Source organism: Somniosus microcephalus, chromosome 34 (assembly GCF_052327205.1).
Source record: "Somniosus microcephalus isolate GS21.2 chromosome 34, FLI_Smic_1.0, whole genome shotgun sequence".
NCBI classification, from domain to species: Eukaryota; Metazoa; Chordata; class Chondrichthyes; order Squaliformes; family Somniosidae; genus Somniosus; species Somniosus microcephalus.
In genome coordinates, this window is record NC_141020.1 from 17,064,245 (window position 1) to 17,081,443 (window position 17,199).

Here is a 17,199-nt window from a genome sequence, read left to right on the forward strand (position 1 = left end):
TCCCGTTACTGTCTCCTTAATAATGGACTCTAACATTTTACCAACCACAGATGTTAGGCTAACAGGTCTATAGTTTCCAGCCTTCTGCCTACTACCCTTTTTAAATAAGGGTGTTACATTAGCAGTTTTCCAATCTGCCGGGACCTTTGCTGAGTCCAGTGAGTTTTGGAAAATTATTACCAATGCATCCACAATCCCTACCGCTACTTCCCTCAAGACCCTGGGATGCAAGCCATCAGGTCCAGGGGATTTATCCGCCTTGAGTCCCATTATTTTACCAAGTACCACTTCCTTAGTGATTTTAATCGTATTTAGTTCCTCCCCCCCCTAGAGCCCCCTGTTTGTCCAGTGTTGGGATATTCTTAGTGTCCTCTACTGTAAAGACTGATACAAAATAATTGTTCAGTGTTTTTGCCATCTCCATGTTTCCCACCATTAATTTCCCGGTCTCATCCTCTAAGGGACCAACATTTACTTTAGCCACCCTTTTTCTTTTTATATAACTATAGAAACTTTTACTGTCTGTTTTTATATTTTTTGCTAATTTACTTTCATAATCTATCTTCCCTTTCTTAATCAATCTTTTTGTTATTTTTGCTGTCTTTTAAAGACTTCCCAATCTTCCATCCTCCCACTAGATTTGGCTACCTTATATGCCCTTGTTTTTAGTCGGATACTATCCTTAATTACTTTACTTAGCCACGGATGGCTATCTTTTCTTTTACACCCTTTTTTCCTCAGTGGAATATATTTTTTTTGGAAGTTGTAAAATAACTCCTTAAATGTACACCACTGGTCATGTACCGTCTTACCCTTTAATCTATTTTCCCAGTCCACTCTAATTAATTCCGCTCTCATACCTTCATAGTCTCCTTTATTCAAGCTCAGCACGCTTGTTTGAGATCCAACCTTCTCACCCTCTAATTGAATATGGAACTCAACCATGTTATGGTCACTCATTCCAAGGGGATCCTTTACTAGGACATTTTTAATTAATCCTGTCTCATTACACAGGACCAAATCTAAGGTTGCTTGCCCCCTGGTCGGTTCAGTTACATACTGCTCAAGAAACCCATCCCTAATACACTCAATGAACTCTTCCTCAAGGCTGCTCTGCCCAATTTGATTTGTCCAGTTAATATGATAATTAAAATCCCCCATAATTATAGCTGTTCCCTTATTACAAGCCTCAACTATTTCCTGATTAATACTCCGTCCAACAGAGTTGCAACTGTTCGGAGGCCTATAGACTACACCCACTAGTGTTTTTTTCCCCTTATTATTCCTTACCTCCACCCAAACTGTTTCACTATCCTGCTCCTTTGACCCAATATCATTTCTCTGTATTATAGTGATTCCTTCCTTTATTAACATAGCCACCCCACCTCCTCTCCCTTCCTGCCTGTCCTTCCTGATTGTTAAATAACCTGGTATGTTTAATTCTGACTCGGAGGTGAGAGACTGCTGCCCACTGAGCCACGGCCGACACGATCATCGACGTCTGTGTCAGAAACGTCACTCCCCGGTACAGAGTGAGGGGGTGGGCTGCTCTGCCCTTTAGCCAGACTGGCATCAGCAACGTTCCTGCAACCACAGTCTGGGCCCGCCCACACCCTCTGGGATTCACCGGGCACCCTGAGACCGTGGGCTGCCCAGGATGTGGGTGGCAGTTTTCACAATGAGATGCTTTGAACTCGTTCTAACTGATACTAGAACATTAACCCCTTGCGCACTGAACTCCTGTGAAAGAAAGAAACTTGCACCTTATTTAGCGCCTTTCACGATCTCAGGACGTCCTAAAACACTTCAGAGTCAATAAAGTACTTTTTGAAGTGTAACCACCGTTGTAATGTAGGAGATGCGGCAGCCAAGTAGTTAACACTCAAGAAGCTCGACACCATCCAGGACAAAGCAGCCCGCTTGATTGGCACCCCATCCACCACCTTAAACATTCACCCCCTCCACCACCGGCGCACCGTGGCTGCAGTGTGTACCAGCTACAAGATGCACTGCAGCAACTCGCCAAGGCTTCTTCAGCAGCACCTCCCAAACCCGCGACCTCTTCCACCTAGAAGGACAAGGGCAGCAGGCACACGGGAACACCACCACCTCCAAGTTCCCCTCCAGGTCACACACCATCCTGACTTGGAAATATATCGGCCGATCCTTCATCGTCGCTGGGTCAAAATCCTGGAACTCCCTCCCTAACAGCACCGTGGGAGCACCTTCACCACACGGACTGCAGCGGTTCAAGAAGGCGGCTCACCACCACCTTCTCCAGGGCCACTAGGGATGGGCAATAAATGCTGGCCCTGCCAGCGACGCCCACATCCCAGGAACGAATAAAAATAAAGTAGTGCACAGCAAGATCCCACAATGTGATCATGACCCGTTAATCCCTTTTAGTGATGGTGGTGGTGGAATACATATTGGCCAGAACTCCCTTCCTGTTCTTCAAAATTGTGCCGTGGGATCTTTTAACAGGAACCTGAGAGGGGGGACTGGAGTGATTAACGTCTCATCCGAAAGACGGCACCTCCAACAGTGCAGCACTCCCTCAGCGCTGCACTGGGAGTGTCAGCCTGGACTATGCGCTCAAGTCTCTGGAGCGAGACTTGAACCCACGACCTTCTGACTCAGAGGCGAGAGGGCGACCCGCTGAGCCACGGCTGGTACAGGCGGCGGTGCTCCTATATATGGACAGATAAAGTGATAAGTGCTCCCAATATCACTGCAGTCAAAGTCAATACTTTCTAACAATCTCGTCGGACTTCAGGCTGGTTCTAAAATGTTCAGAGTCACTAATTCCTGATTCAGAAGCCAGTTCATGAACTTAGAGTTCAATTGTAGTCCCTGAAAGCCAGATTTACAAGAATGATATCATAGAAACATAGGAGCAGGAGTCGGCCATTCGGCCCCTCGAGCCTGCTCCGCCATTCAATGCGATCATGGCTGATCATCCAAACTCAGTACCCTGTCCCTGCTTTCTCCCCATACCCCTTGATCCCCTTAGCCTTAAGAAATATATCCAACTCCTTCTTGAATATATTTAATGAATTGGCCTCTACTGCCTTCTGTGGTAGAGAATTCCACAGGTTCACCACTCTCTGGGTGAAGAAATTCCTCCTCATCTCAGTGCTAAATGGCTTACCCCTTATCCTTAGACTGTGACCCCTGGTTCTGGACTCCCCGACCATCGGGAACATCCTTCCTGCATCTAGTCTGTCTAGTCCTGTTAGAATTTTATAAGTTTCAATGAGATCCCCTCTCATTCTTCTAAACTCCAGTGAGTATAAGCCCAATCGATGCAATCTCTCCTCGTACGTCATTCCTGCCATCCCAGGTATCAGTCTGGTGAATCTTCGCTGCACTCTCTCCATGGCAAGAACGTCCTTCCTCAGATAAGGCAATAAAAACTGCACACAATACTCAAGGTGTGGTCTCACCAAGGCCCTGTACAACTGCAGCAAGACATCCTTGCTCCTGTACTCGAACCCTCTCGCTATGAAGGCCAACATACCATTTGCCTTCTTAACCGCCTGCTGCTCCTGCATGCTTACCTTCAGCGACTGGTGCACAAGGACACCCAGGTCTCGTTGCACTTCCCCTTCTCCCAATCTATTGCCGTTCAGATAATAATCTGCCTTCCTGTTTTTGACACCAAAGTGGATAACCTTGCATTTATCCACGTTATATTGCATCTGCCATGCTTCTGCCCAATCACCCAACCTGTCCAAATCATCCTGGAGTTTCTCGGCATCCTCCTCACAGCACACACGCTGATAACTGAGAGCTTATAAACATCAGGAAAGATTGAACTGGCTGGGGCTCTTTTCTCTTGAAAATAAAAGGGGTGACCTAACAGAGGTCTTTTTAATTATGAAGTGGTTTGATAAAGTAGACGTAAAAAAGATATTTCCACTTGTGGGGGGAGACCAAAACTAGGGGCCATAAATATAAGATAGTCGCTAATGAAGCCAGTCGGCAATTCAGGAGATACTTCTTTACCCAGAGGGTGGCGAGAATGTGGAACCCGCGACCACAGGGAGTGGTTGACCCCTACTGCAAAGCGTGTGTGCGCAGATGTCTGCTGAGGACATAGGAATATAGGAACAGGAGGAGGCCATTCAGCCCCTCGAGCCTGTTCCGCCATTCAATAAGATCCTGGCTGATCTCTCTCTTAACTCCATCTACCCGCCTTGGTTCCGTGACCCTTAATACCCTTGCCTAATAAAAATCTATCATTCTCAGTTTTGAAATTTTTCAATTGACCCTCAGCTTCAACAGCTTTTTTTGGGGGAGAGTGTTCCAGATTTCCTTTGTGTGAAGAAATGCTTCCTGACATCACCCCCGAACGGCCTAGCTCTAATTTTAAAATTATGCCCCTTGCACTGGACGCCCCCCATCAAAGGAAATTGTTTCCCTCTATCTTCCCTGTGAACCATCTTAAACAGCTCAATTAGATCACCCCTAAATCCTCTATACTTACAGGCCTAGAAATTCGGTGGGCTGCACCACCAGTTAGCGCCTAAAGAGGGCACTCAGTGGCTTTAGCGCCACTGGCCGCGCCTCCCGCGATATTTAGCGGGGCGCTAATGGCGGCGTTAGACTGTACCGCTGCGCCGCCACCGATGACGTCATCGGTGTGCGCAGCGCCACGCTACCGCCCCGATCGCGATATTTGGTTGTGCCCGCCTCTGTAATGCCGATCGCAAATCGCGCCCGGTTCACGGGGCCTTCCTGTGGCGGCAGTGGCGCAAATTAAGGTGGAGGTGCGGGGCGGCCATTTTTTCAGTGGCCGCCTGCCAGCACCTCCATCCCCAGCCTCCTGATCCCCCCCCGGGTAGTGCCGGCTGTGTCCCGAGAGCCCGGCACTTCTCCTCGGTGCCGGGCTCTTTTGCCGGCACTCGCGATCGGTCATCGCGCTGGTGCAGGCCCCTCCCCCTTAAGAAGGGGAGGAAGGCCTGCAGTACCGCAGCGTGTGGCGCTGCGGCACGTTGCACTGCGATATTCAGTTTGAGCGCCCCAAGAGGGACGCGGGGCGCCTCGAGCAGTGCCCCGCGTCCCTCTTGGGGTGCTCAAACTAAATTTCCGGTGGGCGCAACGGCTCCGATCGCAGCGGTAATTCCGGCGCCCAGGTGAGCTTGGCGCCCCGTTTGGGGCTCCACCGAATTTCTAGGCCATAGAGTCATAACGGCACAGAAGGAGGCCATTCGGCCCATCGAGTTCGTGCCGGCTCTCTGTAGAGCAATCTGTAGTGTATGTAACGTTCCACCTTTAAGAGAACTATTTTAAGGGTTGCACTACTTTATCTTGGCTACTGTATACTGTAATACCGGTGGTGACCACACCGGTATATAAGTGCTGTGTAAGGATTTATTGGGCAGATTCGTACTGACCTTCGAATAGTAAAGTCCTGTTAAAGTTACTCTTGTAGTCTGTGTATTAATTCACCATATAACCCACAGACTTTACACAATCCAGTCAGTCCCATTCCCCCGCTCTATCCCCGTAGCCCTGCAAGTTTATTTCCCTCAAGTGCCGATCCAGTCTCCCCTTGAAAACATTGAGTGTCTCCGCTTCCACCACTTCCGTCGGCAGCGAGTTCCAGGTCCTCACCACTCGCTGCGTAAAAAAGTTTTTCCTCACATCCCCCCCTGTATCTCTTGCCCAAAAACCTTAAATCTGTGTCCCCTAGTCCTTGTACCATCAACTAGTGGGAACAGCCTTTCCCCATCTAGCCTATCCAAACCCGTCATAATCTTGTACACCTCGATCAAATCACCCCTCAACCTCCTTTGCTCTAATGAAAACAAATCCAGCTTCTCCAACCTGTCCTTGTAGCTAAGATCCCCCATCCCCGGAACCATTCTGGTAAATCTCCTCTGCACCCTCTCAAGGGCCTTCACATCCTTCCTAAAGTGTGGTGACCAGAACTGGACGCAATACTCCAGTTGTGGCCTAACCAGCGCTTTATAAAGGTTCAGCATAACTTCTCTACTTTTGTACTCAATACCTCTATTTATGAAGCCCAAGATCCCATATGCTTTGTTAACCAATTTTTCCAATTCCAATTCAAATGCTTTATTGGCATGAAAGTTTACAGAGAACCATATTGCCAAAGCTTACATAGCAAAAAGGTACAGTTTTCCAACATTCTGTAGGTGTCAATCGATTTGACATTTGTTGGGTACATACAATATTACTTTTAACAATATTAATTTTAAACAGTCTTACTTTTAAACAGTCCTCAGGTTGTGACATGTTGTTACATATTTGGCCCCAAGGTATGGTCTGTCTCCTTCTCCCAGGACTAATCTCAATTTTGACAGGTCATCCAATTCCTTGAAATCTGGGGTTGTTTGGCTTAGCTTGTTGAATAATATGTTTCTTGATGTGTTGAATTTTTCGCATTTTAGGAGGAAATGCATTTCTGTTTCAACCTCGCCGGCCAGACATTGATCGCATATTCTATTCTCTCAATATGTGCTGCCACCTTCAGGGACCTATGCACATTAACTCCCAGGTCCCTCTGTCCCTGCACACTCCTTAAAACTGTGCCATTAAGTGTATATTGCCTCTCCCTGTTCCTTCTGCCAAAATGCATCACCTCACACTTCTCTGTATTAAATTCCATCTGCCACTTGTCTGCCCATTCTGCGAGTCTTTCTATGTCCTGTTGCAGTCGATTGGTATCATCCTCACTGTTTGCCACACCCCCAAGTTTGGTGTCATCGGCAAATTTAGAAATTCTACTCTGTATTCCAATATCCAGGTCATTTATATATACCAAAAAAAGCAGTGGACCCAGCACTGACCTTTGGGGAACACCACTGTCTACCATCCTCCAGTCTGAAAAACTCGAGGAAATACAAGCAACCTGTCCTCATAATTGAGCCCTCTAAGCCCCGGGACCATTTTGGTGAATCCAATTCCACGCGCTATCATTTTTATTAACAGTCTCTTATGTGGAACCTTATCGAATACCTTCTGGAAGTCCATATAAATAACATCCATAGACACACTCGTATCTACCACGTTAGTGACCTCCTCAAAAAAATCAACTTGATTCGTGAGACACAGTCACAAAACTTGGGCTGGACTCTCTGGCTCAGTTCATGTTTGTCCAAGTGCGCAGTCACTCTGTCCCGACGGACGGAGCTGGGAATTTAATGTGACGCCCCCCATGGTCGAATGGCCGATGGACACCCACTTAGGTACCAGAGGACTACCTGCACCTGTGGAAACCGTAACCATGGGCTAGCATCAGCAGCTCCCGGAGGGGAGGGGAGAAAGCGTAAAGAAAATAGCAATTGGAATCTACAATAGCCCAATTGTATATCCCAGATATATCCCAGGTCACCAGAAGAAGCTGTGAGGGTGCAACAGAGACTGGTGGGATGACTGTAAAGAACGTGTAATGGTCAGGTAACTTGGCCTGGAATCCTCCGTAGTTCAGCTTCACTCTCACTCCCTGGTGAGGGTCCTGACTCACTGTTAAAAACAAGGAACCAGTCCCCACTGCAGAATGTTTCAATGCTTAGAGGCTGAAGAGGAATTTACGGAAAGACTTCTTTTAATGTCCCTCCCGATCCCCACCACCCCCCCGCCTCCCCCAACCACCTTAATCTCCCTCCTCCCCAGAAGGTGCTGACTCCCCCATTAGGGTGCAGATGTCCTAGGCCCTAACCAGCCGCTGGCACCTCTCCCAAGGGGCCATTCTTTAAGTGTTAGCCCAGACAGTGAGTGTGGACAGGACACTGCACCACTTTTATTTGTTCTTAGGCTGTGGCCGACACTGTCGCAGTATCTAATGCCTATCCCTAGTTTACTGAGAGTCAACCCTGTAGCGTGGGATTGGAGTCACGTGGAGGCCCAGGCCGGGTAAGCGCGGCAGGTTCCCTTCCCTGAAGGGCATTAGTGAACCAGTTGGGTTTTTACGACAATCTGGCAGCTTTTCATGGCCATTTTCTGGTGCAGCCCATAAATCACCAGATTTATTGAATTCTATTTCACAACTGGCTGTGGGTAAGTCGAGGCCAGCCCTCTTGTCCACACGCGCACACACTCACACTCACACTCACACACACACACACACACACACTCACACTCACACTCACACTCACACTCACTCACACACACCCACACTCACTCACACTCACACTCACACTTACACACTCACTCACACACACTCACACCCACACTCACCCACACCCACACTCACACTCACACTCACCCACACTCACACTCACTCACACTCACACTCACACACACCCACACTCACTCACACCCACACTCACACTCACACTCACCCACACCCACACACACTCACTCACACTCACACTCACACACACCCACACTCACACTCACACTCACACACACCCACACTCACACTCACACACACTCACACCCACACCCACACTCACACTCACACACACTCACACACACCCACACTCACCCACACCCACACTCACACTCACACACACTCACACACACCCACACTCACACTCACACTCACCCACACCCACACTCACACTCACCCACACTCACACTCACACTCACCCACACTCACACTCACACTCACACTCACCCACACTCACACTCACACTCACCCACACCCACACTCACACTCACACCCACACTCACGCTCACACTCACACACACTCACACACACTCACACACACTCACACACACTCACACCCACACTCACACTCACTCACACTCACACTCACACCCACACTCACACACACCCACACTCACACCCACACTCACACTCACACTCACACACACTCACACCCTCACACACACCCACACTCACACTCACACACACACCCACACCCACACTCACTCACTCACACACACACTCACACTCACACTCACCCACACCCACACTCACACTCACACACACCCACACACACTCACACTCACACTCACACTCACACCCACACCCACACTCACACTCACACTCACACACACACACACTCACACTCACACTCACCCACACCCACACTCACCCACACCCACACCCACACTCACACTCACACTCACACTCACCCACACTCACACTCACTCACACTCACACTCACACACACCCACACTCACTCACACCCACACTCACACTCACACTCACCCACACCCACACACACTCACTCACACTCACACTCACACACACCCACACTCACACTCACACTCACACACACCCACACTCACACTCACACACACTCACACCCACACCCACACTCACACTCACACACACTCACACACACCCACACTCACCCACACCCACACTCACACTCACACACACTCACACACACCCACACTCACACTCACACTCACCCACACCCACACTCACACTCACCCACACTCACACTCACACTCACCCACACTCACACTCACACTCACACTCACCCACACTCACACTCACACTCACCCACACCCACACTCACACTCACACCCACACTCACACTCACACCCACACTCACCCACACCCACACTCACACTCACCCACACTCACGCTCACACTCACACACACTCACACACACTCACACACACTCACACACACTCACACCCACACTCACACTCACTCACACTCACACTCACACCCACACTCACACACACCCACACTCACACCCACACTCACACTCACACTCACACACACTCACACCCTCACACACACCCACACTCACACTCACACACACACCCACACCCACACTCACTCACTCACACACACACTCACACTCACACTCACCCACACCCACACTCACACTCACACACACCCACACACACTCACACTCACACTCACACCCACACTCACACTCACACCCACACCCACACTCACACTCACACTCACACACACACACACTCACACTCACACTCACCCACACCCACACTCACCCACACCCACACCCACACTCACACTCACACTCACACTCACACCCACACCCACACTCACACTCACACACACCCACACACACTCACACTCACACCCACACTCACACCCACACTCACACTCACACCCACACCCACACTCACACTCACACTCACACTCACACTCACACCCACACCCACACTCACACTCACACTCACACTCACACCCACACCCACACTCACACTCACACACACCCACACACACTCACACTCACACTCACACCCACACTCACACTCTCACACACACCCACACTCACACTCACACTCACACACACACACACACACTCACACACACCCACACTCACACTCACACCCACACTCACACCCACACTCACACTCACACTCACCCACACTCACCCACACTCACACTCACCCACACTCACACTCACACCCACACACGCACACACACACTCACACACACACTCACACACACTCACACACACACACACCCACACTCACACTCACACTCACCCACACTCACCCACACTCACACTCACCCACACTCACACTCACACCCACACACGCACACACACACTCACACACACACTCACACACACTCACACACACTCACACACACTCACACTCACACACACTCACACACACTCACACACACTCACACTCACACACACACGTACAATTGGAACCCCTGAAATGCCTCCCTTCTGATATCAGCTATCACAACACAGACCCGGATCAAACGTGGAATTGGGGAAATCTCTCTCCCCTCTGTTGAGGGTAGGGGCGTGTACCTCAAATGGCTCAGCCAATCTCAGAGATTCCCAAACTCTGGAATGATGCGAATTGGTCGCCATCCATCTAGGTGTGGGGAGATCATCTCTCTCTGTTTCTCTGCCTCTATCTCTGTCTCCTCTCTCCCTCTGTCTGTCTCTCGAAATCTTTCTCTCTATCCGTCTATCGCTGCTGGTCTCTCTATCTCTGTCTGTCTCTTCCTCTCTGTCTGTCTGTCTGTCTCTTTCTGTCTCCCTTTCTCTCTGTATGTCTTGGTCTGTCTCTATTTCTGTCTCTGCTTCTCTTTCTCTCTCGCTCGCTCTCTCTCTCTCTCTCTCTCTCTGAAGGAGTAATGTTTACTCTGTTTCTCCCAGGGTGCTCTTTCTAATGTCCAAAAGTGGTTACCAGCCGCCCAAGTTAAAGGATAAAGGGAAGTGGTGAGTTTAACTCTGCATCTTTAAGCCAGAATATTTTCACCGTGAGTATTGATAAGTTTATTTTTATCTTTTTTTAATCTTATCGACGTTCCCCAGTTTTCTCTCTGTTATGATTTGGGCTCTTTCTCAATACGTTTTTATTCATGCCCGGCACAAATCGGCAAGCCCACATATCGTGTGAACTAAGCTTGGTGTTGTGCACAAAGTATCCAGAGAACCGCCTCCGAGAGAACTTTAGTTTGGTCAAAGAGGCAGGTTTTAAGGAGCATCTTAAAGGAGGAGAGGTAGCGAGGCGCAGAGGTTTAGGGAGGGAATTCCAGAGCTTGGGGCCCGGGCAGCTGAAGGCACGGCCACCAATGGTGGAGCGATGGAAATCGGGGGATGCGCAAGAGGGCAGAATTGGAGAAGCGTGGAGATCTCGGGGGGGGGGGGGGGGTGTTGTAGGGCTGGCGAAGGCTACAGAGACAGGGAGGGGCGAGGCCGTGGAGGGCTGAGAAATGAAAATTTAAAGCAGGGTCAGTGATGGGCAGTGTACACTGTACAAGGAGCTTTAAACTTACAGCTTGAGCCTGCAGATTGAGCTAAAATGCACCCAGTATTAGGGAGAACAGGCAATGAATGGATGGACATGGAACAAGTTACAGGAAACTCTCGATTTACCGGCACCTCAATAACCGGAAATCTCTGTTAACCGGCAAAATTCAGGAGTAGGTTCAGGTAAGTTTTACTTCATATTAGTGGCCGTTCCTGGATCTGTGGCCGTGTAACCGGGGTTCCTGCACCTGTTGCTATGCAACAGGGACTTTGGTCTTGTGGCCGGGGTTCCAGCACCTGTTGCCATGCAACAGGGACGCCTGGATCTGTGGCCGTGTACGGGGCTCTCGTACCTTTTACTATACCTCTCTGTAATCCGGACTTTTTGATAAACCGGCACCACGCCGGTCCCGTCGGTGCCGGATAATAAAGAGTTCCCTGTATAAAGGAGAGGAGCTCAGATTTTGAGAAAGGGCCATTTCAGTGCTGTGGCAGGTATGGAAACGTGACCACAGAGAGATTCAAATGGGGAATTGCAAGAAAGGTGGGCGTTTAGGAAGCAACATCAAGCTCAAGGACTTTGGAGAGGAAAGCGAGGTTGGAGATGGGGCGGTAGTTTGCAAGGATGAGGAAGGGGGAACGATGGCTGTTTTGACAGAGAGGGCGGCAGTGCCTAAGGAGAGGGAACCATTTATAATTGCAGCTAGCATGGGGGCCAGGAAAGGAAGGTGGGTGTTCAGCAGTTTAGTGGGATCAAGATGGTAGGAGGTGAGTCTTATAAAACGAAAAGAAAGACTTGCATTTCTATAGCGCCTTTCACGGCCTCCGGACATCCCAAAGTGCTTTACAGCCAATGAAGTACTCTTGAAGTGTAGTCACTGTTGTAATGTAGGAAACGCGGCAGCCAATTTGGCACAGCAAGCTCCCACAAACAGCAATGTGAAAATTGTAGTGTATGTACCCGTCTATCTTTAAGGGAACTATTGAATGTAACCGTTCACCTTTAAGGGAACTACTTTAGGTGTGGCACTATTTGTTTGGCTTCTGTATACTGTAATACCGATAGTGACCACACCAGTATATAAGTGTTGTGGCATGATTGCTGGGGCAGATTCGCCCGGACCTTCGAATAGTAAAGGCCTGTTTGTTTGTTACTCCTGAAGTCTGTGTATTTATTAACTGCACAACCCACAGACTTTACAGTGGCGACGAGTCCGATCGTACCCTGCGGCAAGACTACCAAAGCAAGAAGAGCGTCGAAGAGAGGCAACCGCCCTCGTCGTGCTGCTGGAAGAAAACACGAGGCTGCAGCAGGAGAAAGGTGGAAGACTTTAGCAACAAAAGCTTCCGTCTGCAACAGGCACTGACTACCCTTCTACCACGGTGCGGAGTGAGCCGATCAGCAGGGAACAAGGCGGCCGAAGAGACTGTGAGTAGGGGAAGGTGTAGAAGTATCCGGAGGATAAGGGCAGAGCACTCGACCTCGGTCGAGGGGGAGCTGTGCTGGCCAAAAGTCGGGTCCAACGGCGTCGGGTGACAGCCGGACCGCGATCGGCGGGAAAAATCCGGGCAGCGACCGCAGCCACGAAGCGCTGAGCCTGCGAGTAGGCGCGGGAAGAGAAACCCAGCCGCAGCCGGGGAGGGAAACACCGGTCTGCGAGAGGGCTGGGGAGGCGAACGGGAACCGTGCGGGTGAGAGCCGGGTGCGGAGAGAGAGACTGCGAGGAGCCAGTCCAGCGGCTGAGCTGTTCTCCACCAACGGGGTACTCAGAGCCGGCAAAACCGAACGTGCGGGAGTGGGTGAGAGACACAGCTGAAAACGGGGTGAGAGACTGCGCGAGAGCCAGTCCAGCGGCTGAACTGTTCTCCACCAACGGGTACCCAGGGCCGGTAGCACCGAACGTGCGGGTGAGAGAGCGACAGAGCCGGGGACGGAGAGAGAGACTGCGCGAGAGCCAGTCCAGCGGCTGAACTGTTCCTCCGTTAACGGGGTGTACCCAGCGCCGGTAGAGCCGTGCGGGCGGGAGGAAAAGACATAGCCGAGTAAGGGGAGCTGTGCGGAAGCCAGCCAGCGGCTGAACCTGACCGCTGTGGGGGAAGCGTACCCCTTCCACCGGGAAGAAACGCGGGAAGCCGCCATTAGGCGGAGAAGACCGCCAGAAGCGGGAAACCGCCATTGAAGTGGGCGGGGCGAGAAAGGAAGAGCGGGAAACCGCCGATTTCGCGGGAAAACCGCCATCTTAGAAACAAACAAATAAATAAGAATACTTAAAGAATACTGTGCTGCTCCCAAGGGAAGAAAAATGTCCTTAAGCGAGGGAATATTAACGACTTTAATTCTGAAATAGAAGACTGGGCCACGTACGTGGAACGCATAGAGATCTATTGCGAAGCCAACAAAATAGAGGAAGACGACAAGGCGATAACATTGCTAAACTCGATGGGGGCAAAAACATACGGGCTCTTGAAGCATCTAATAGCACCAAATAAACCAGCGGATCAGACCTTCGAAGAGATTGTGGCTGTGCTGAAGGACCACTTGAACCCCATACCGCTGATGCTGGCTGAACGATTCAAATTCTACGCAAGAACGCAGAAGAAAGACGAAAGCAATGCGGAATACTTGGTCGAACTGCGTAGGCTAGCGAAGTACTGCCAGTTCGGAGGGAATCTGACAGAAGTGCTGCGGGACAAGTTCGTATGCGGATTGTCCAAAGAAGGGACGCAGAAGCGACTACTGGAAGAGAACGACCTCACACTGGACAGGGCTGTCCTTATAGCTGCATCGCACGAAGCTGCAGCGAAAGGAACGGCGGAAATGCAACTAAAGGCGGCGGCACTCGGGGTGGACCAAATTACTTCAAGCACAACAAAATGCTACCGTTGTGGGAAGACAACGCATGACCAGAATCAATGCTGGTTTAAGAACCAAGAGTGTAGGAAGTGTGGCAAACTGGGTCACATCGCGAAGGTATGCCGGTCCGGGAAAAAGACCAATAATCAAAGGAAGCCACCACCAGAAAAGTACAACAAGGTACACAAGGTGGCTGAGAAGAGTTCAGACGAACAGAATTCAGACTCAGACCCAAACAACCAGGAGCTGGGTAGTCTGAGAATCCACAATGTGGGTAAAGCAACGGATCTACAGGCCATCTGGGTCATATTAAAAATAGCTGGAGTCCAAGTAAGAATGGAGCTGGACACTGGATCAGCTCTATCAGTCATCAACCGAAGGGACTACCACCGGCTATTCTCTCACATACCTTTAAGAAATACCAAGTTCGTATTACAGACATACCCGGGGCATAACGTATACCCCGTGGGGAAAATAAGAGTCAAGGTGAGAGATAGGGGTAAAGAACACCCAAGAATGAACTTGTATGTATTATCTGAGGGAGGACCACCACTTCTAGGACGGGAGTGGATTAAGAAAATAGACATGGAATGGCATTACCTAAAAGCCATAATGAGGGAGGACTCGGTGCAAGCTATTAGCTCAGATTCTGAAATGGATGATGATAAGACCAAGTCGGAAATGGAAGACAAGGCTAAAAGGGACTTGCCGACGATGGGGAAGAAAACGAAGACATGCAGAAGGACTTATGGTACCAAGAAGAATAAAGCTGCAGAGCAGAACTCCAGGTTGACAGAGAATTCTGAGCCTGTTCAAGCAAAGGATTCATCCATGGTGGAAGAACACCGAGCTCGGACGCAAACTTATGTCAAAGTACGACAACAATTAGAACAGTTGAGTGACCGTCTCGTACAGGAGATGAAAAATATGGAAAAGTTCTGGGACACCGAATGGGGGAACCTGGAAAGACTACAGAGACAGCTAGCTCAAGCAGAGAGCGACCATAGAGCCATCATGGTCAAATACCAATCACATTCCCCTGATGCTGTTCAGGAACTAGAATATTTACAGAATGAACCAAAGGAAGAGGAATCTTCAGGGAGCCAGGATTTTATTCCAGTTCTTCTCTACGACTCCTTACAAGCAGAGTGTGAGAAGTTGAAAGAACAGTATGAACAGGCCCAGGCTACAATTCTGGAGGGGGTTAACTCGGCAGCCTCTGAAAAGCTAGTTTCAGTAGAAGCATATGAACAACTAAAGGTTGAACATGAGCAAGAAGTCCAAAGGCTGCAGGAAATTCTTGATGAACTCAAGGCCAAGACAGACTCATCGATAGAAGCTCCATCCATAGATGAGCAATTAGAGGTGAAAATCATGGCAGAGCATGAAAGACAGGATGTCCAAGAACTTATAAAAACATTGAAGGACACCCAAGACAAGTATGAGGCGGCAATGACCGAGGTTCAACAACTTGAAGAACAGATTCAACTGGGAATCCTTTCAGTGGAAGAACAGGACACTGTAAGAATGGTCCCTGAACATGAACTAGAGAGCATCAGGGCGCAACTTTGCCGAGCGCTGAAAGCCAAAGTTCAAGAGGAACGTAAGGTGGAAATATTGGAGAAAGAGGTGGATGAAATGGAGAAGACTCTGATCCACCGTGTTCCCAGGGAAGAGTTAACGGTCGGCCAACTCCTTCATATGCTGAAGGACAAGACTCGGCAAGGGGAACAATCTGAACACGAGCTTCAATCTTCAGGGGGCACGAGTTCGGAGCTCTCAAAAGTCACGGAGATAGCTGAGGTGGCAACACAAATTTTACAAGGATGCCAAAAGTACATTGAATCACGTCAAGGTGAACAGAAGAATGTGGAAACCGTTATTTCAGTAGAAGGGTTAAATAGCCTGATAACGCAATTACCGATGGAAAGGAAGGTATTGAACTCACAAACGAGGTCCGTCGTGAAGGAATGGCAGATAACCCAGGAAGAGCGGGATGAATATGAATGCATGAAGAAGGCTTTTCAAGAAAGATGTTTAGGGAAGGAACCACCGTCAGCTAACGTCCAGATGGGTGAGGAGGAAGAAGAAGTCTCTCTCGCTGGCCTAACTCAGGACGAACCTGAATATTACCATGACCTGTTGAGTGACACTGAATATTACGAGGATGTGGTCTGCCCAGCTTGTGATGAAAACTCTCAAAGTGCTGAAATCCGGATGAAGCACTTAAGGTCTAAGGAACATAGAGAGTTGGTGGCGCTACAGCTGGCAGCCGAGAAAGGAGCTCCGAGAGTTTCAAAAAGGCAGAAAAGAAAAAGAAGAAGCAGAAGATAATAACTGTCTAAAATATTAGCACTTCTACCATTCCAGGCGGGACATTACGAAAGGAGCTAAATTAGTTGAAAAACTGGAAAATGTCAAGACAGCCAGTTGGTTGTAAAAGTCCGCACTGCTGGTTCAACAGGACGAAAGTTCAAGCTGTTACGTCAAGAAAAAGGCTACGGAGGAGTCACGCTAGCCAGGTGAACCGGCTACACCAAAGAAATGTTGTTCGGAACGAGTCAAGATCAGAGACTGAATCTATGAACTGTTTCCGCAGAGACTGAACCTGTGAACTGTTTCCACCGAGATTATATTTGTAAATTGTTTTATATGACATTGACTCCACCGAGATTATATCTGTAATTTGGTTTATAGGAATTTGAAGATATGTATGTT

General features: G+C 49.4%; 1 protein-coding gene across 3 annotated transcripts in view; it reads left to right on the plus strand.

Annotated features, from left to right (window-relative positions):
• The window catches only part of LOC147096830 (mitogen-activated protein kinase kinase kinase kinase 5-like), a 217,435-nt gene that overhangs the window by 123,085 nt on the left and 77,151 nt on the right, over positions 1-17,199 (plus strand). For all 3 annotated transcript variants that reach the window (XM_085973474.1, XM_085973473.1, XM_085973475.1), the window contains exon 10: positions 11,031-11,093. In XM_085973474.1, the coding sequence (XP_085829600.1) occupies positions 11,031-11,093 (63 nt within the window). The remainder of the gene's footprint in view (positions 1-11,030; positions 11,094-17,199) is intronic.